At 47.6% G+C, this 21,089-nt stretch overlaps 1 protein-coding gene across 1 annotated transcript in view; it reads left to right on the forward strand.

Annotated features, from left to right (window-relative positions):
- Window positions 1-21,089, forward strand: part of LOC144179145 (transducin beta-like protein 3) — a 51,558-nt gene that overhangs the window by 11,607 nt on the left and 18,862 nt on the right. The window contains exons 6-13 of the mRNA XM_077707383.1: window positions 571-741; window positions 8,718-8,793; window positions 8,911-8,977; window positions 10,785-10,966; window positions 13,565-13,768; window positions 15,641-15,744; window positions 17,590-17,809; window positions 20,036-20,125. Of these exons, the coding sequence (XP_077563509.1) occupies window positions 571-741; window positions 8,718-8,793; window positions 8,911-8,977; window positions 10,785-10,966; window positions 13,565-13,768; window positions 15,641-15,744; window positions 17,590-17,809; window positions 20,036-20,125 (1,114 nt within the window). The remainder of the gene's footprint in view (window positions 1-570; window positions 742-8,717; window positions 8,794-8,910; window positions 8,978-10,784; window positions 10,967-13,564; window positions 13,769-15,640; window positions 15,745-17,589; window positions 17,810-20,035; window positions 20,126-21,089) is intronic.

Below are 21,089 nucleotides of genomic sequence, written 5' to 3' on the forward strand. Positions count from 1 at the left end.
TTTCTGCGTGGTTCATGTTCGAGAGAAGTTCTTTTTGGAACCATGTGCTTGTAAACATATGGGGTTTAAACACAAATAAGTGGTTCTTGCATATACGGCTGAAATTTTGGGAGATTTTTGTATAAATTAAAAGCTTGACTGCCTCATACAACACTGCCCATCGATTATTTTCATTGCCTTTCTGGTCTTACAGCTGTTGTAATATTTATAATAATGGAGCTTATTGAGCCATGATAGGACAGCTATCATACATAGCTTTGGCAAGAGCCTTCTCCTTGCAGTGTTACCCATTGCTGAACGAGTTTGACCTTTCTGATAGCCCTCAACGTTAAAGAGCCTTTCAAGGTCCTAAAAATTGCCAAAATTGGTATTTGTAGCTGGAAAGAGAAAATCAAGTGAAGCTGACCTCACTGATGGTGTGACATTTGTACAGTGTGGAGTGCAGAACATATTGGGTGGATATTTGCTGCGTGTGATAACTATCTTTTTTTTTATTTATTTACTTAAAACTGAGAGGGTCGTAGTTGCGGTGAGTGAACAAGAGCTGGGGCCCTCCATATATCTGCGCAGTGCGGTGCAATTCCACCCCGATTCCCAAGTTGGCCGGCTCTTTGGGGCTGCTGACGACTACCACATTCACATCTGGGACCTGTCCAAAAGCACCCTGATCAGTTCGCTCGAAGGCCACTTCTCGGTGGTCACCGACCTGCGTTTTCTCGACGATGGGGCCAAGCTACTCAGGTATGACAGAGGGTTCTTGTATTTTCTTTTTTGTGTTTGTGTGCATGTGCGTGTACATGCACGTGTAAAAGCATTTTCAAGCTTAGGCATGTCTTTGCTTAAAAATAGCTCGGCATGGAAGTCAATTTTTACCTTTTTTTGACATGGCAAAAACCCTAGGCAACATTTTTTTCTGTTGAAGGTGCAGGGGTAATGTTGGCATTGTTGGCACTCTTCACTTTGTTGATTTGGGTGCACTTGTCCGGTGATTTAACGGCAGGGCTTTTTTTGTGAAGACTCAGCTTAGGTTAACCTTACCCAGATGGCTTTTCATGCCCCACCCATTTGTCGTGCATTTTGCCTTATTTTTTATGGTGCGTCCTTCAGCGATGCTGACTGTGTGGTTTTCGGCCGTGCTTTAATAGCACCGAAGCCCATAATTTGTTGGGTAGGTAGTAATGACACGCATAGCTAACATGCAAAGGTGACCATGATAGAGCTGGGCCGAAGACAATTGGAGTGACGATGCAGCAATTATAACACCGCATGCCACTGGATTGTAATCGGTGCTTTGCTAGAATACACCAGACATATCTGTGCAAGATGGTAGCACTGATAACTTTGAGCCTCTGGCATGATTGCTATGTAATGCACATTGTCAGTGACAGTAAAATTGCTTAAAGCAGAAAGTAAAACTAAAAAATTCAGTGGGTGAGTTGGCAACATTGCCTGTCAGGTCACTCACTTTCCAGTGGGAGTAGTAGAAACACATGAGGCGTGTCCGCTGGCCTGCCCACACACCACGGATTAGCAGCCAAACTAGGCGAGGTAGGAGGCTGATACACGGGCAAAGGCGTACGAGTCACTGAGTGAAGCCTTTATTTGTAGTAGGATGGTGCTTTGGCCTAATAGCGGATAAGACGTTCAGGAGGGGAAGCAAGAAAATGGGCATACACACACGCCTGTATATGCTGCACATTCACATGCTCGTGCACAATCGCATGCGGCGATCAATGCCCCCCTTGTTTGCAGTGTGTCGCGGCTGTTGTTGTTGGGGGTGGTCCGTTGTCAAAGGGTAGTGATGTGTGCCAGCAGGCACTGGGCACATAGATCCTGGTAGCCAGGACACTCCCACAGCATGTGGTCCACTGTTGGATGCATTTCCGTTGTGTACAGGTGCCGTCAGAAGTAATTGGAGCACGGGAGCTGTGGCCGAACCGCATAGGAGCGCCGTGTGGCTACAACAGCGGTAAACGAAAGGAGCAGAACACACATGCGCGCCTGTCGACGGTGATAGCCCCTCTATACTTCTCAACCCACCTCTTTTAACGCGGCTTCGAGCACTATTCGCAGCATACTGGTCTCAGCGGTGGCGCTGATAGCACTGGCGGTATCTATCAGCGCGCTCGCATGCTTTCAGCGCACGCGAGCTGCTGGAGAAGCCTCGCAGTCGCAGGGATCTGAAGTGACAATTTTTGTTTTCTAATATTTTTAGGTGGGTCTGCTATCAGCGCCATCGTTGAGACCAGTATAGTGCAAACAACGCTCAAAACCGAGTTAAAAGAATTCGTGGGTTCAGAAGTTTAGATGAGCTATCGGCGTCGCCAGGCGCGCATGTGTGTTCTGCTCCTTTAGTTTACCGCCGGAACAGCTGCACGGCGCTCCTATGCGGTTCGGCCGCAGCTCCCGTGCTCCAATTACTTTTGGCGGCACTTGTACGTGAAACAACAGCTTACTATGGCGTCATGTTCCTGGTTGTCGTCACTAGCCTGGGGTCCGCAGCGGCGGTAGTAGCACACTGGCATTTGAGTATGGCCCTCCGCATGTTGAGATAGCGTGGTTGGCGAGTGGCTTGCAGGAGGGTTGCCTCCGTTCCGATGGCGAAGAGCCAAAGCCAAAATTAACTGGAAAGTAGAGAAAAGTGATGGTACAGGTAACAGCACACTGGCGGGCTTAAAGGGACACTGAAGTGATACGTAAACATTGCGGGATTACTAGCGCAAATTATAGTCCGGAGTCCCCAGGCCATGTTTCTACCACTCTGGGCGCGTTTACGCGATTTTATTTAGTAGAAAAATTAATTCGAAAATGCTGTCCTCCTCTCTTTACGCTCGCCCATTTTCTATGGCGTTTTCGTGTGACGTCGGAAGGAGCCGAGCTCGCAATTGGCTGCGCTACTGCACGGCTCCCCGGCCCAGCGTTTCGTCCGCCGGCCGCCGACGAGTAGTCGCAATTCGTTCGCTCAGTTGAAACGAAGCCAGGACACGTTTGTGAATGGAAGAATGTGCCTTTCTTTACTTGGTTAGCTTGTACACTGTATCTAGCTCCAAGTCAAGGTCGCTTCACACAAGCGCTGCACAAGCGCACATGCGATGCTTCGCTGACTGGTACGCCAGTAGGAAAATATAAGGCCTCTTGAAGGCGGGAGAAGAGTCAGCGAAGCCAATATAGGTGCTAAGGAAATAAAATCAACTGACATTTGTACCGTACAGCGTAAAACTAGGGAGCGGGAAGCACTTTTTTGCGCTGGACGAACAAGCACAGCAGCCAGCAGCACGACTACGCATCTGCGAACGCTTTTCCGTCTAAGAAATGCAATTGCTAGACGTGAGATATTGTGGAAACGCCTAAGCTGCTTGGAATGCTAAAACTAAATAAAAGTGTAAACTGGTTATACATTATATACCTTATATATCCAACCCCGGGTGAGCTGGCTCGTGGCCGAGTGGTCTTAGGCGCTAGGATTTTTGTTTTGCAAGTCAAAAGTTCGAATCTCCGCGGGTACGTGCTTTTTTTTTGTAAGTTAACTTTTTCGTTTTCCGCCGATGTTTTCTATACTGAGTTCACCTTTTTTTGGGCCGCAACGTTCATTGCTCCACGAACTAGTTCACAGAACGCGCGCAGGCTGGCACTGGCGCGCTAGCGAGTTCTCGTTGGCGTGCTGTTGCCATAAGCACCGACTGCTTGCGGGCAGTGGGCACAGGCCAGAATCAACAGACCCTTGGCCTGGTGCGAACACGCTTTTTACGATACAGGCATGAGTGAGGCAAGCTCCAAATATGGGGGGAAAGTGCATGCATTTAAGCGTCTGCGGGGACGCGGAGGGCGTTCATGCACTGCGTAGGCCTCGGCTAGTGAATGCTACGATTCCAGGCCGTCCTGAGAGGCTTATGTTATGCATTTTACAGCCCACAATACGGCAGAAGCGCGGTACGATGATTACTGAGATATTGAGAATGCCCATCCAACAACGCCATTGGTTCTGTTTTACAGAACCGAAACCGAAACTTGTTTGATTGCTAACCTTGGGCATCGTCCAATCACGGTGCCCCCTCCTCCCAACGTCACAGCCTTAGTTGGTGCGGCCGCCGCAAACCGCGCATGGTAGTTTTTATTCTTTCGCGCTTTGTGAAATAATTACCGATTTGTCAACCGGATAAACGATGAAAAGTGTGCTAATTTGAGCCAGTCTACGCAGTGCAAGCAAAAACTGGAGCTTGACAAACTCACTTCAGTGTCCCTTTAAAGGCCAACTGCACTCAAAATTTCAACTTGTTAAAACTGTTATTTCTGTGTAGTCTGTCTAAAAAGACGGCAAGATACAAAATATGACAGTTGAAATACGTGTATCCATGGTGCAAATGACCATAAAAAATCCAAGATTTTTAAACTGAAATTGAGAAGACCACGGCCATTATGGCCAGGCTGAAGGGACGTTTCAGCCGGCAAGCTAGAGGTCGCACGCGGCTGGTTGGTCGTAGCAAACCTGCGCAGTGCTTCGCACTCACAGCAACCTTAGGAGAAGCACACCCAACGGATCTCAACCGGTTCTCCTTGCTGGCCGGCGGGCAAAGCACCCGGCTGGCTGCAATGTCACTTCCGCTTCATGGCTGTTTGCGCGTTCCGCCAGCAGGTGCAGCGTCACCTGTGACGGAGCTATTTCAAAGGGGTCGTGAAGAGATTTTCAAAAGAACTGTGTTGTGTGGGTACTTATAACGGTAAAACCTTGATAAACAAATGATGCACGCCTGTTTTGTTGCTCGATATTGACAAATAGGGGGAAAAAATGCAGTTACGGTTTCACCAAGGCTTTCCTCCTCAACTCGGTGAAGTGACGTTTTGGTTAGAAGTCAATCATAGTTCCCCCTTGTCCACACAACATGTTGGCATAGAGCGGGCTTGCAAAGGGGGCAGATAAAGCTACAACATCGGCGCCATGATGAAACTCACTCTGCACCTGAACTGATGTCTGATCTCTGATATGACTGATCAACATGGTCGAACTTTCATTCAACAATGCGGGTCAGTGGCACAGGCAGAAGTAATCACATTTAAAGAAAACTGGCTATTTGTAAACTGTTTACGCTGTTTTGCACGAGTCTAAACTGTCATTTTCTGATAGCTGGTATTCTTGCACAAGCTTTCCAACGTCTGTCTCACGTAGCTTGTAATGTGAGTTGCGCTAACGTGAAACTTCTGTCCTGACGACATAAATGACCGAAAGCTTAAAGTGAGAATTTACTACATAAGCACATTTATTGAAGAGGCTTTCAGTAGTGGGAACTTAAAACCAACCAATCATTTATTCATCAAGCGCAATAATAACTAGCGAGAAGCAGTGATACAGCGCTGAGTCACCGAGTCCCACCATCACGCTGTTCGATTGTTTTCCTGTTTACTCCAATAAACAATGCTGTTAGCTTTGCTTAGTTGATTGGATATGCTCCCTTCTGGCCTACTGAAGAAGCGTTTAACAGTAAGTTGGCAGTTAAAGCTCTGGGTTGATTAGAATTTATGAAAATACACCAGAGTGCTGGGTTACAAATACGAAGCAGCTTTTTGCCGCACGTGCTTCTCACGTCAATTGTGTAGTGGGTAAAGTGTCTGCCCTTCAATGCAGGTTGTCCGTAACTTTGGGCTGGCCCGGTGGCCGCAAATTCAAGTCACACACGAGGCGCTTTTTAGATGCGACTGCAACTCATTCACTCGCCTTGTCCCTCCATACGGCATTGTCCGCACCTCCCCCTACACTATAAAAAAAAAATAATAGTTAGCGGCGCCCGGTTTCGATCCCACGACCCTGTGGGCGGAACACGAGGTACATGGTGCTCTTCCCACTGCGCCACAAAACCGAGACTGTTCGTAGCATTTGATTCAATGCTACGAACGCACCTTATATCCTTGACTCATTCAAACTACGTCAAGATGCTACTGATACAACGCATGATGGGGCAATGATTAACACTTGCAATAAAAGAAAAGAAGCTCCCATTTACAGCAACAATGATGGAGTAAAGGTCGTTGCGAAAGCGAAGCCCCAAGAATACCACTTAGAGAGATTGACCAAGATTGGCCAATAAAACATAACAATCATAAAACATAATAATCATACGCGTTCCCGACACGTTTCACGCGATTTCAGAATCAATCCAACGGAAACACCAAGTGAACCCCACGATGCGTTGCATCTACACAGGGTTCCCCTCGTGGGAAGATGGGCGAGGCGGTTTTTTTTTTTTTTTTTTTGCTTCAATGGTTTTGTGCCATTTGATACAAAAAAGGTGAGAGTCCAAAGAGAATTTGCCGAAACAATGGGAAGTTCAACAGGGAAACTGGCAACAAACCATACAAACAGTACGTCTGAGTTCTGCTACAATGGTTGCCAGACAACTGAAGCGGTCGCGACACCGGTCACGTCAATAAAAAACTGTTTGTGGCAACGAATAAAGGATGCATTATTTTTAAGATATCGGGTTTGCAGTTGTACTGAACAATATACAGAAAGAGCGTTTAACTCTCGAATGTTGTCAGTGTGACGTCACTGCTAGTCGCGCTGCCGACTGACGATGTGTGTAGGGTCGCTTGCTATGTGCCTCAAAACGAGAATTTCAAAGGTGTCTCCTAAATTCCGGAAGCAGTGAATTGTGATAATACTTGGGATTTATGTTCTTACAAGGTCGTCCAAGTGGACAAAATTAAGCAAGGACAAATGCATTTTCTCGTCACGACCCGTTTAAAACAACACATTTCATGGAGCTACCAGTCATGTCGCAGTTAGTTTGGCGGTACGTACTGTACTTTCAAGGTAAATTTGGCCGAGGTGAAATTTGAGTGCAGTTGACCTTTAAAACATGACAACTCGAATGGGCAGAGTTAAGTTCTTTGGCGGAGTTCAAGCGTGCACTACCCCGGCTTGTATGAAGGCGAGCATAAATACACAGAATTGCCAACCATCAGCAGGCATTCAGCGTGTTGTGCACGACACCAAAGGTACAAATACCCAAAACACCTTCCTCCGGTCTAGTGATGCATTCCTCAGAAGCCGGTGCACACTGTGCCAGACAGAGGGAGCGGGAAGGTGCGAGTCTACCGGACGGCCGCCATTTGCAAAAGGCTTGTTAAAACACACCTTTGCTGGTGCCAGTTCATGCCTGTTCTCGCAACGGCTTCAACCATGACTCACAGGCCCCGAGCGGCCTGTGAGTCACGGTAGTGAGTCACCCGTGCGGCAGTCAGGCTCTGGCTTGTCGTAACAAGAAAGCTTCTGATGAACTGGCTTCACCACCACACCTGGAACTCTCCCGCAATGCACAAAACTTAGCTGTAGCCAGCGTATCTCGTGCGCACAGGGCAACAGCGAAGCACCTCATGCTGATTGGTTACAGGGCCTAAGCGTGGAGGCATTGGAGCACCAAAATGAGAATTGGCTGCATAAACTCGTTTATTGAAGGAACTTTGACAAGCCCGGTAAATTGTTTTGTGAAGTTGACATAAAGCAGAGCTGCCTGGTAGGCATTGTCCAAGCCGGGAACATGCAGAAAGGCTAGCGAGGGGGGAAGAGAGAGAACAGGAAAGGGGCTGTTACGCCATTTTCAGCTGGTGTAACAGGCCATGTTATACAGGCGGCGTTGGATATGGCCGTGCAGCAGTGTCAGTACCAAACATAAAAGATGTTTGGGTTTGGAAAAAGGCTCTGTGGGGCATGGGTGGGGGGGATCTGAGTTTGGAAATTTTGGGAAGTAATGTTAGTTTTGCAGTGTTTGACAGTAGGTGCCTCAAACGAGACCGATCGTCATGCTTCTTAAAAGACAAATTACATACTAGTTCTGCCTAATTGCAGAACTAGGTGCAATGTCGCATGTACGGGGTTGATGGCCGCCGTCAGGCAGAGTTAATCTGCCTTTTGCCTCTCTTCCCGAGACATAGTTTGTCCAAATAAATGAACTGAACTGAACTGAACTGATTTTGTTTATATCAGTACTGTTTACCACACAAGACAAATCGATCAACATTCTTGCAAAGCCTCTTCAGTGCAATCTCGCTAGCTTCTGAAAGAAAAAACAGAAAACTGCAGCTTAGTTTGCAGTGACTGTGTTATGCTGAAATGGCTGTATGAGATGTTGCTGAGATGTGTTCATCATGAACAGCCATTGCATGAACAGACAGAACACAAAGGAAAGAGAGGAATGGAACAGTGCTGCTTCTCTATCCTCATGCTTTCATTCGGCTGTGCACCGGTTGTTCGCCATGAATCTACAACACATTGGGCTCCCACCTTGATTGGTATTCACTAGCATGTGATGTGGCGTGGAGGGAACCATACCTTTCCACATTTATCTCCTGACAAGTAGTCATTGGACTTGACTTACTGGTTTTTAAAGTGTGGCGAATTAGAAATCCCACACGTTCTGGAACACAGCTGATAGGAGTGAATTTATTATTTTGAAATGGACTTTTTTCTCATGGTTTATTCCCTCCTCTGCTTCCTCGCGTACAGCACCCAATCACCAATTTAAGGACGGTGCATTGCAGGAAATGTATTCCATAAGAAATTTCCCTTCTCGTCGTTTAAAAGTGGGAAGCATTTCAAGAGCGCTGATATTGACGACATTGATTTCCTGTTGTCCTCATCTGCTTGAATCTTGTCGCATTTCGCTTGTTGGGTGGAACCGTTGCCTGGTACCTAGATTGTTTGCTTGTTCCTGTACTGCTTGCAGTTCGAGCAGAGACAAAGTAGTAATCCTGTGGGACACCGGCACACTGGCTTCGCTCAAGACCATACCCGTTTACGAGGTGAGGAGAATGCGATGTTGCAGCATAATCCCATTTTCTTCCACGTTGCTCTGGTGTCGTATGATTTCAACATTTCCCACTGTGTAAATACTTTTCCGTTTCTCTTATTCTTTTCAGTCAATAGAGTCGCTAATTGTTCTTCCCGACTCTTCGCCTGTCAAATTCATCACGGCTGGAGAAAAAGGTAACCTTTTTTCGGGCCCTCAGTTGCACACTTGTCACACTGCTTTTCCCATGGAAAGATCATGTTTGTTGAGGGCAGAGAAGAATCGACACCTGCGCAGTAGAAGTTCGAATGCCTGGATGCCACTGTTCCATTTTTTCTTCTCCGCGTGCCCAAGTACCCGCAGAGTTTTCATGCTTTGGGGGTTTTAACAGTGTGAACATCAGGCCATGTACTCGAACTCTAGAGTTTTCAGAATTGTCACAGCTTTTAATGCTTTTTTTGTGCATGTGGGTGTGTATGTAGAAGTAAGCCCCTAACTTGCTGCTTGTTGGAGAACAGCTGAACTGAGCAGAGCAACTAAATGTTAGAGAGTAGAGGGATGTCATGTTGCCAGATGTTTGTCAGCTGTCAAAGGGATCTAAGCTGTTGTGGGGGTAGGTAGGCATATTTTGTGGTTGTGGTAAGCTAGGGCTGGTGCTAGTGGTTGGAGGTTACCCAGGAAGCCCAGAGTCACGTAGGACTGACTGAGGGCAACGGGGAGAAGAAGGTTTTCAGTTGTTGAGGGAGGAGATTTGGAGTTGGGAAGTATAGGAATGCATTCCCAGTTGAGGTGAAAGTGGGAAGGATTTTAGTTCTTTACAGTGGCATTTGGCTTTGGCTGAGCTACAGAGGCTAAATTGCTTGTGGCAATCCGCAGCTAGGAAAGAGAGAGTGGTGGGGAGCTTTCTAGTCTTGTGAGATCACAAATAGATAAAAAGATTTGGAGGTTGCTGGCTGAGACGTCGGTATGGCCTGGCAAAAATTTTCGGCCTTGCAACGCGGCATGCTTGATATGAGAGTCTTGCTATTACTGAGGCGACAGCGGCCGGAGTGCAAAGGTAACGCAATTTGCGACTGTGGGTGAAGCTGATCTGTGGAGGAGTTTCAGGTTAGGCACTTTGTCGACAGATGATGTGAAGCGCTGTATATTTTTGGGGGAGCAGCAGAAAAGGATTCCATGCAGTACGTCTCTTCCAAAAGTGCAGATGCCCTTATTGGGTATCCCCCTGCTTGGCATGCTCACGTTACTTCTTGACTTTCGCCTTACGTCCTAGCAGAATTCAGCTGGAAGCAGCAGGATCATGATCATTCTTTACAAATGCACTCCCTGTCTTTGCCAGCATTTATCACTGGTGCGCAACCTTTATTGGCACTGCGTTCTGCAGCTTTGCTTGCAGTTGGGGTCACGCCAGGATGTTTCAGCACCATTGAAAAGAGGAAGAGAGTCGTGTAACCTCGCACCTGTCCTTTTTCTGGTCTTTGCCACGGGGACGGTCCTACAAATGTCAGCGCTGACATTTTGCCAAGCAGAGTTATCACTCTTGCTGTACCACCTGTGCCTTTGTTGTCCATTGCCGTAGCGACTGCTTATCTCGCAAAATGACAGTGCAACTATAAAGTAACAAGTACACAGACTGACATCAAGCTAGCACGGCTGTTCCTTTAAGCCTTTTTTCATTGTTTTCATCTTAGATTTCTTATGGCCTATGGGTGCAAACCTTGAGGAACTTCCTTTAGAATCTTGCTCATGTTGTCTGTTTTCAGAAAGCTGAGGGGTAGACAGTCTGTGGAAATGAAAGAAAAGTTGCATAAAGGCAAGGTGTTTTGGCAAGTTCCAAGTCATGTTTGGCCAGTCAAAGGAGGAACAAGGGTTGGCTGGCGGGGCGGACGGCAAGCTTGCTTCGGCAACATCAGTTCATGCACAGTACAGCAGCATTTGTGCCGCTATTGTGGTGCACCTTGTCTCAGTGCTCAGTGTGTGTGCTGCCTTGTCGCTTCTTTGCAGGTCTTCTGCGCACGTGGAACTTGAGCACGGGCACGTGCGTGCACGAACAGGACAAGGGACCGTCTGAGGAGGAAGCCATCACACGACTCCTACTCTGTCCCAAACGCAAGGCCCTAGCTGTCGTCACCTACGACCACAACATCACACTGCGCTCACTGGACAGCTTGGAAGTACAACGACAGGTATGGGGTGAATGCACAAGCTTGTGTTCAGAAAGTAGGCTTGTGCGAATAGTTATATTTTAGTTCGAAGCGAATTCGAAGCGAATAGTCCTAGGGGTCGAATACTTTCGAAGCGAATTCGAATAGCTGTCAGGTGTCACTGAGACATTCCGGTAAAAAAGTTCTACAGTAAAATCTCGATGATACGAATATCGCGGGACCGCGAAAAATATTCGTATCATCCGAAATTCGTATGAACCAACACAGACCAAGCAATTGAGCACTGAAAAAAGTTTTCGTTTAATTCTTTTCTTATTTTCGCATGGAGAAATCCGTGACGTTTTTCTGCTTGTTCTTAACCTCCATGTCACCGAGCGGTAATTTCTGGACTTTCGTCTATTCACTCGCGGTGCCCAAGCTCACTTCAGGAGCGTTTTTGCATGTGATTCATGCGCATCAGCGTTGCGCGCGCGATTTTAACGCCCGCCTCGGCGATTCCGCGCTCGCGGTCGCCTGTGCCTCTGTCAGAAAATGACGCGCGTGGCAGTGGGAGGAGCCTGGCGCAAATGGGAAGGCGTGCACCTCAGGGCGGCAGTTTCGAAGCGCTCGAGACAGCTGGCTGGCTCCACAGGAGACGTTTAGGCTTAGCACCCCGGCAGATATTTCATAGGCGCTTTCACTCGCTGTGCGGATGATTTTTTATAGCACCATTTTCGCCCACATTGTTAGCTCGTTTACCGCACAAGAAACTTCGTGTGTGCTTTGAGCGGTATCTTAAGTAGTGGTTAGAAGCGGTGGCTCGAGCGCCCCGCACCACTTCGGTACTGAAGGTGCCGCCTGGTTGCCGCGGCCGGCCGGCAGCGTGCGGGTGGTTTCGCGGCGGCGTCAGCGCACCTGTGGAGTCCGCGGCGCGTTTTCGCGAACAGAAAACAACAGCTCGGCCGTTCCTGGAGAAAGAGCCCGTACGTCACCGTCTCTCGCTCGTTCGTCAGTCGGGCGCCTCGCCGGCTCGTTTGTATCATCCGCCGGGCCGCGCAGGCCGGTTCGCGAGAGCCGAAATTTTTCCCATTGTTGCAGTGGGAACAATTTCATTGTTTGAAACAAGGAAACAGGAGTCTCGACTACCCTGCCGAACATGCGCGAAGGCTGGGACGAAGCGGCGACAACGCTTTGAATGTGGCTTAGCTTGTCTTGGCTCCACATGTAGTCAAGATGTAGGACTGATGTCGATGGCACTGCGGCGTGCCTAACGAAACCGAAACATGAACGAAGTTTTGATATTCGTTCATCCCGAATACTTCGAAATATCGGAAATTTTAAATTCGAGTCGAAGCAAATTCGAATACTGTAATATTCGTTCGAATATTCGAAGTACCCGAATATTCGCACAAGCCTATCAGAAAGGGCTCGCTTGCATGACCACAACTGTGAAATAGGCTTGCTGGAAGACTAGGACAAAGTAGAGCAGTTTATGCTCTTCCCATCCTAGTGTGCCCATAGGAAAGGTAGCAGTATCAGCGCCTGCTTGGGATGTTGCTGGTGCCTGCAGTTGCAGTAACCAGTAGTGGCCACCATTTACAGTAACCAGTAGTGGCCACCAGCAGTAAGGCTACCAAAAGTCTTCCCCTGCTACTAGGCCACAATCCGATAACGAGGTTCCCCATGGGATTTTGCTGTTGCGTTGCAAAGTTGTGTTGCTGTGTCAGTAGCTTACCTATGTCATGGTGCTGGTGGCTTTGTTTGTGTGTGTTTGGTTGTACATATTTACGGCAGTGTGCCATGCCTGTTCCCAGTATTGAAAAAGTGACTGTTATATGTTGGCAAGACGTAAGAGCAAGAAACCTGTACATGTGTGCTGAACTTTAATGGGAAAAGTTTGTTGAAAGACAGGTTGTGAGAACCAACATTCAGCACGTTGTCTGGGATGCCCAGTAAGGGATCCATGGGCCCATCGCTGCCTATGTGGAGCAACACCATCTGAGTGCAGGAAAAAAAATTTGTAACTGTTTTCGTGCACATCGATATAGAACAATGTTGATGTGCCCTGTGCCCTGTTGCTGTTTCGTTTATGCCTTGTTGTCATGGCTATCTTCTTTTTCAGAGGGTACACCCCAGCAAATAAATAAGTAATACAAAAAGGGGTTTTTGAAGGCAATTTTCTTGCAAGTTCCCACCAGGTTGGAAAAATTGGGTGTTGTCTGTATGTACAAAGGCATGCATGCCAACCTCCTTCTCATTCATTTTGCGCTTCTCTTCGCCCAGAAGAAAAAAGAAAAAGCAAACTGTGCGTAATCATGCCAATGAATGCTTCCACATTTAAACATGCTATAGAGCGCAGCCAACTGTTTTGTCCAGCTTCCCACAGGATGGGCATTGTTCATGCACCAGCCACTTTGTATGAGTGATAAGCAGGCTTTGTTTTTGCCTTAGTTTTTCTTTTTTCTTTTTGCCGCTGTGAATTCATCTGAAAAAATGTAAGAAAAACAGCACAATGAGACGTATTGTACAATGAGAAAGATAATTACGAACTTGTTTTGGACGTAAGTGGAATTAAGTCAGAGCACATCATCTGTTGCTTCTCTGTAACGTTGCCTCTCCCCTCCCCATCCCTGTGGCCAGTTTGTGGGCCACAATGACGAGGTGCTGGACGTGCGGCTGCTGGGTGCGAAGGAGGGCTCCCTGGCGGTGTGCACCAACAGTCCCCAGGTGCGCCTCTTCGAGCTGGCCACCTTCCACTGCCGCCTGCTCAGGGGCCACACGGACACCGTGGTGGCCCTGGACACCTTCCCGGCCGACCGCACCCTGCTGGCCACCGCCTCCAAGGTACTGTCTCTCCCTCCCTTCTTCAACCCTCTCTGTTCAGGGGGACGGGGGAGAGTTGGGGTTTTGAGGGGGCTTTGGGGTTTCTGCATGGGACCTGAAACACTGTTGGCAGGAATCTCCTTGGGTGCCCCACGTACTGTTGTCGCAGGATACAAGTGAGTAATAAAGGACAGCTGTGGCTGCCAAGCTGCCTTCTGAAGCCAGATATGGGCCGGTGTTGATGTACAGTGATGAAGCAAATTGGTTTTTGAGTGTGCTAGTTGTAGGTTTCTGAGAGCATTGGCTATCTTTTCTGACTGACTACCCTGTTTGGTCGTAACATCGCATTCAAGAAGCAATTGGCCTAGTGAACCTCAGCGAATGCTGCAAATTGCAATGAAAAGAGGATAATAGTGGCTTGACGAACCGTCATCTCTGCACTAGCAGATATGATGGTAATCTCTGCTTGCACATTCGCTCTTTTTCTTCTTTTTGGGGGTATTGTAAGTCTCACTGTCACCTCGACTTTGTTGGAGCAGAGTTTTTATGCATTTTTTGAGCCATGTGTTTCCATGCTTCCAATTCCTCAGACAAGAATTCCTGGCACAAGTGTTCCGAATAGTTGGGTCAGGCTCATTGGACAAGCTCCTGGAACATCAAGGACCTCCCTGTTTCCTACTAAACACCAGTTTTTTTTTTCTCCTGCCTTGGCTTGCTCCCATTCCTGATTGTTAATCTTTAGTCTCTTCTACTTGTCATTTCGAACTGCCCAGAACTGCCCGAGAGCAGCTCCATATTTCTTTTTGCCTGCAGAATTTCTGTTGTAAGAGCAGTTCTAGATTGCCCATAAAGCTGTGCAAAACCGCGCTGCTCGTTTCATTGCTTCAGAATATTCAAGACGAACCAGCATAACCGCCCTAAAACAAACTCTGTCTCTTCAACCGCTTGCTTCGCGGCGCATAATTTCTCGCCTCTGCCTCCTGCACACCTTTTACTTTACTCGGTCAGGACACGCCCTCCTGAAACGCCCGTTTCGGACATCGTCCCGAATATCTCACACTCACCCCTTGGCGGCGATAAAGGGCCACACGACGGCGATGAGCAGCTCATTCTTTCCCCACACCGTCACGCTTTGGAACGCGCTGCCGGACAACATTGCTTCGTGCAGCAATCGCACAAAATTTCGCGAAAAACTAACGTATATCAGCAACCCAAACGATGCTACCTAAAGACCCCACCTGCCTTCTTCGTATCTCTTTTTTACTCTTCTTTCTTTGTCTGTTATTACACTCCTGTAAAATTTATTCTTAGTCTTGCTGTTGTCACTTGAATGTTCATTCCTGCTTTTATTTCCTTCTAGTGTTGTTTCTAGTTACTATGTGTGACCATTGTCGCTTTTTTATATGTTACAACCTCGACGTACGCCTTGTCATTTGAGTGTTAATTTCCTTCCTTTTTATTTCCTCTTTTGTTGTCCCTTGTTAACTTGTGATCATTTTTACTTTTTTACGCAGTTGTTGAAAACCCGATGTACGCCATCACTTGAGTGCTGATTTCTGTCTTTTTATTTCCTCTTTTTTGATATTCCTTGTTACATTTTTGCGAAGATGTTACAACCTTGATGTACGCCCCCCTTATGTAATGCCTCCTGGCCCTTAAGGACGAATAAATGAAACTGCTCAGGACTTCTCAGGACCACCAAATAAAAGAGACCACTTTATGTGTGCAGTGGCCAGGGAGTCTGTTTTCTCCCCTGGTGCTCAGCTGTGTCTCCCCTTTCTTCTCAATGGCTGTGCACCTTCTCTCAAGCAGCCACCTCCTCTTTGGGTGAAAGGAAGGCAGGCAGCATGTGTATTCAGAGTGCATGTATTCACCCGCTCTCAAAACCCGCAGGACAACACGGTGAAGCTCTGGAAGCAGCAGGAGGATGGCTACGTGGAGTGCCTCTTCACAGGCAGGGGACACACCCAGGGCATCGGAGCGGTCGCCTGCTCTCGGTGAGGGCTCCCGCTTCGATGAGTTGTGCCTGCCACTTGCTCTTGTCCAGGGCTACTCAGTGTGCACCAGTTGCAAAACTCCCCATAGGGTCCAGATATCAAAAGCCAGTCTGCAGTTTCCCCCTCCCCCCTTCCCTGGGGCAAACAGGGGCAACAAGCACGGGGCAAGTTGATTAGCTTGTCGTCTGCCGGCAGAAAGCCGATGCAGTACTCAAGTGCTTTTGGCTGATGCTGTAAGTCACGAAAAGAAAAACTGTGGAAGCGTAAGTAAATATTAACTAAATTATGTGTTCTAATGTGAAAAGACATCGTTATTAGGTGTGGAGCACCTTAGGACTGCAAAATGTACGTCCGCGTCCGTGCGCATAGCATTTACAATCGCAAAAAATCACACAGGCGCCGGCAAGATTCGAGCCTGTGTCTGGTAGGCCAGACAGATGTCAGTCGTCTTACCCATTGGGCTACGACCGTGAGATAGTGCCCGAGAGTCAAACGGCTTATTCCCTCGCCTGTAACGGTGCAGAGTAGCTTAGGGCCTCCCAATATCCATCCGCATCCATCCGTGCGCACACCACCATCAGGCGAAAGTCAAGAGAAATTCGATTTGAGCCATGCGTTGCAGTTTCATATAGGAAATAATCAAGGTGCAACTCAAGGCTCAAATCGAATGACGGTCGGGGCGCAAATCGATTGTCACTCGGGGCGCAACTTGGATGTCATTTCGAGTCCCCGTACTTCGCACCCTCGCCATCATCCACGGAGTGGAGATGGTGCCATTTTTTTTATTAGGTTGTGCTATTAAGTATATGTTTAGCAAAGTGCAGCTTTTGTCCCCTGGGCAGGGCTGCCAAGTTCTCAGAAGAAAAAGTTGCCGAAAAATTGCTGTGAAAGTATCTGAAAAAGTCGCCACCTTACAGTGAATGTCTGGAAAAAAAAAAAAAAGCCAGAAATGATGCCATTTTCAGGATGGCAATGTTAGTAAGTACTTTTTGATTACCTTTGGGTAAAAACTACAAAATTATGAGAAGTAGAAAAGCGTATATCAACTTTTATTCGTTTGCGGTGGTGTGAGAAAGCGACAGTGGTTGACTACTATCTACAAAAAACTAAAATGTGCACGTTCAAGTAAAGCATTCAAAACATACGAAGGACCTAAAACGGGCATTTGCTGCTCACTACGTTTTACCACTTTTGCTGCCTCTTTACATTTTCGTGCCTATTATACATTGTCACACCCTATTCCCACCCCTCTGCATGAAATCTCAAGCTCTCTTTTTAACTACTGAAACATTACACTTTAAACCGATGGCGTTGCTTGAGGGCGTTGACGCCATTCTTACGACATCAGGTGCCGGACATTAAAAAGAGCGAGACAAATTCCTATTTGGGCCTGTACATAGCGCTGTACGATGGTGTGTTTGAATGACTGATTCATGTAGACTGCCAGCAGGCCGCCGTCACCTGCCTAAAAGTTTGCTCTCTTCCATTTGTTCAGCTTGTTTTGATGACTGAAGTGCACAGAAAAGTCATATAAGGCACTTTTTGTGGAAAGTGGAGCGTTGGAATGGCCCATAAATATATAAAATCACCGATGCTCAAAGGAGCCAGAAAGTAGCCAAGTTGCCACAATGGAATTTTGGTCGCCACGAGTTTCTAAAAGTCGCCAGTTTGGCGACAAAGTGCCAGACCTGGCAACCCTGCCCCTGGTTGCTGCTTTTGCCCCTCAGGGGGGGCTTGTGCCGCCCGGATTCTGAAGCGGGGTTTTGCAACTGGTGTATTTTGAAGAGCGCTGCTTTTGTCACCTCAGCCTGCCTATGGTTGTGACCCTCACGGTGCCGCACGCAGCCTGTCGGCATCGTTCCTGGTGACGGGTTCCCAGGACACCACCCTGAAGCTGTGGCCTGTGCCCGAGCGGCCGCGGTTGGTGGCTGTGGTCGACCCCTGCGCGGGTGCCGCCATGACCTCCCAGCTCACCGTGGCCGCCCACGAGAAGGACATCAACAGTGTGGCCGTCTCGCCCAACGACCAGCTCATTGCATCTGCCTCCCAGGACAAGACTGCCAAGGTGGGGCTCCAGACGAGTCGACAGTGATTGCACAACTGAGAAGGGCGTTCCTGGCACAGGCAGCAAAGCTAGTGTCAACCATCATTAGCTGTGTGGAATAGCACACATGCATGATCTCTCTTCCAGCTTTCTAATTCAGGGTCCCACTTTTTTAAGGGGCCATGAACATAAAATGCAAGTTTGGTTCGTTTCAAGGACTGCTTTCCCCCCGTAACAATGATGCCAGTTTTATCGCAGACTTCGCACAAATAACCAAGGTATTAAAGGAAACGAATGAAGCAGTGGTGATTCACAAGCCACCTTCTGCCAATTTCAGCTGATGTCACAGAATCTTGTTTGTGCAAATGGCAGTGGTGGACTTAAGCCACTGCCGAGAAACATGAGTGGGCAGTTGTAGTGGGGCCTCTAGTTCTGTCTGATCGTATTACTTGAATGCTGACGTGTTGTTAAGTGGTTGATAATGACTGTTTGACCGTTTAATGCTGGCCCATATTTGCGTCACTCGTGCGCATATTATGCCACTGTAACATGAAATTTGGAAGTTTTTCCACATTTCTTGCATTTTATCACTTTTAAAGAAACGTCGTTCGTGGCTGGAAGGCAGCTGAGTGAGTTGCCAGAAGCTAGTTATTACAAATTAAATAAAGTTGTATTTCGTCTTCAGGGCCCCTTTAAATCATGGGTTAGTATCATAAGTGTGGAAAAAGCTTCTGCAATTTCTTCTTGTCTCTTTCTTTTTGGTCCCCCCCCCCCCTCCCTCGCTTCACTTTGTCTTCTTCTTGGGGCATCTTATTTCCATTGCTCAGTGTAATCCAGTCACACAGCCCGGATTGCTTCGAGTTATTTGAAACTTTCATGCACAAATTTTTTAACAGCAGAGCTGTTGTATAAGTCGTAAGTTTGGTGTTGCAGGAAAAAATACCAAGAAAATGCCGCACAGCGACCGCCAAGCATTCCTAACACGCGCACTAGCTTCGGAAAAAAAAAAAAAAATAAATAAAAAGAACTGGCAAAAACCACAAGGAGCGAGAAAATGCCGAGTGCTCGTGAGCGTGTGCCTCGCGGCGACCGCCAAGTCCCCAATTCGCGCAGTGGCGTTAGCACTTTGGGAGGGGGGAACTCCAGCACTGTCGTCAAGCGCTACCACTCATGTGATGCTTTGCATGAGGAACACGGCGATATCGATGACTACTACTAGCACAGTGCAAAGCGACGACAGAACATGTAAATAGAGAATTTCAAACTTGTGCAAATGCGTGGTGATGTGTCCTTCGGTGCTCACGTATGAAGAAATCCTGCAGCTTCGCTATGGTTCAAGCTTTGTGCGACTTAGTGCAAGCTTCACTAGTCGAGCTGGTGGAAGTCTACAATGCTGAGAATGACTTTGCATCCACCACTCGCCGCGAAAAGGATGATGACCTCTTGCGATCCATATGAGGATGATTACTAGCTCCGCAGCTATGCAAATAAACAATGAAACTGAAACCTAACTATGCCCGGCAATGCCCACGTACAGCAGCTTTGCCATTTAAGTCTAGCGTGTGACTGCAAGCTTCCCTGAATTTTTCGCTCTTACCTGCTGTTTAAAGTTTGTCAAAGCCACAAACACTTATTATACACTTATTCATCATAAAACTGTAAAATATCTTTTGGAATGCACAGGAAGCTATTTGCATAGGTATCTTAGTTTGGAAATTTCATTTTGAGTTTTCCTTTCAAACCTCTGCAAAATCCCTTGTAATGTGATTGATTATAGGGTTTAATGGGCCGACGCAACGCAGGCGGTTAGGCGCGCCATAATAGAGGGCTCCGGATTAATTTTGGCCACCTGGGGATCTTAACGTGCGCCGAAATCTCGTACACGCGGGCGTTTTTGCTTTTCGCCTCCATCAGAAAAGCGGTCGCCGCGGCCAGGAATCGAACCCGCGTCCTCGTGCTCAGCAGCACAACACCTTAGCCTCTGAGCCACTGCGGCGGGTATCTCTCATAATGTGTGGCATCTGGAACAGCAGTGCAGAAAAGGAACGGCAGCATTGGTGATACCATTTTCCGTGTTGTTTTCTAGTTAAGAGATCTGTGAAATATTCATTGCCTGTATTCACTGGGTAATCCATGGATATCATATCAACCAGTTCCGGGTTTTGCTTCAGTGAGTCCCCGTAAGAACTTCATTGACGTCTCCAAAGATGACCACCAGTTTCTTCTTCTCATTCCCTCACCCCACAGCTGTGGAGCGCAACTGACCTGGGCCTTCTAGGCACGTTCCGAGGACACCGGAGAGGTCTCTGGTGTGTCACCTTCTCTCCCGTCGACCAGGTGGGCACTTCAAAAGGGTCTCGTTGTATTTTTTTATTATTGTTATTATTAGTGACATCAGCAGCCATGAATAGTGAGGTTAGTGCTTATGTGTGTGCTAACTTAACACTGTTCGCATTGCTGGAACAGTGTTCCCGAAGTGGGAACAGAGTGCTTGATTGAAATTCAATAGAATTGCCGGGAACATACTGCCATGCTGGGTCCCAGCATGTCGGGGCCCAATATTGGTTATGTGTGCTTGATAATTGGCCTTCCCAAAGCATCGAAAAAGTTTGGATAGGCTGTCAACCAGTGCAAGGCAGCTGTTGCCGGGCTGGGATTACCTCAACATGTTGCTGCAGTTCTGCACAGATTTTATTTTTATGCAAAATGTAGTGTGATATAGTGCTGCCCCAGAACCTTGGTTCGTGCCTTTGGCAGAAGTGCGTCTCGCTCGTGCATAAAAGCGGTGCTGTGCACGAAACAGCATGCTGCCACTGCCTTGCACAACAAACCACTGGAAAGTTTGAAGGCAAAGTCCGGGTGTTTTTTTACACGGTTGAGCAGCTACAAGTGAAGAGGACTTTGTGCTCTGACAGATAGATAGCTTGTTGGTGGCGTTCAGTAGATATGTGTGTCTATGTCTGTGGCCATCAAATACTATATAAGTCGGAATATAGGTCGAGCCGGATTATAGGTTGGCCGCCTTACCTTGCGGGCGAAAAATGGGGACATCACAACATCATTTTATTGAAGCTTGTTTTGTTTTTTCTGAGGTCACTCATTAGAGCGGTCTGGTGTCTTGTCGAACAGCTGGTTCTGTCTAGCTGCCTCCCACTCGCCAATTCGTCCTCAGCGCAGTCCAGGGAATCGCTTTTGGAGCACTTCTGAAACAATCACAAGACTATGTCACCACAGAGCACGCGCCGAGCATGGGACACCCATGCGTCGAATGTCGCGAGATCCGGTCTTAGAAGGCAGCAAG

Source organism: Haemaphysalis longicornis, unplaced genomic scaffold (assembly GCF_048455015.1).
Source record: "Haemaphysalis longicornis isolate Haplotype H1 unplaced genomic scaffold, Haemaphysalis longicornis Haplotype H1 scaffold_4, whole genome shotgun sequence".
Taxonomy (NCBI): domain Eukaryota; kingdom Metazoa; phylum Arthropoda; class Arachnida; order Ixodida; family Ixodidae; genus Haemaphysalis; species Haemaphysalis longicornis.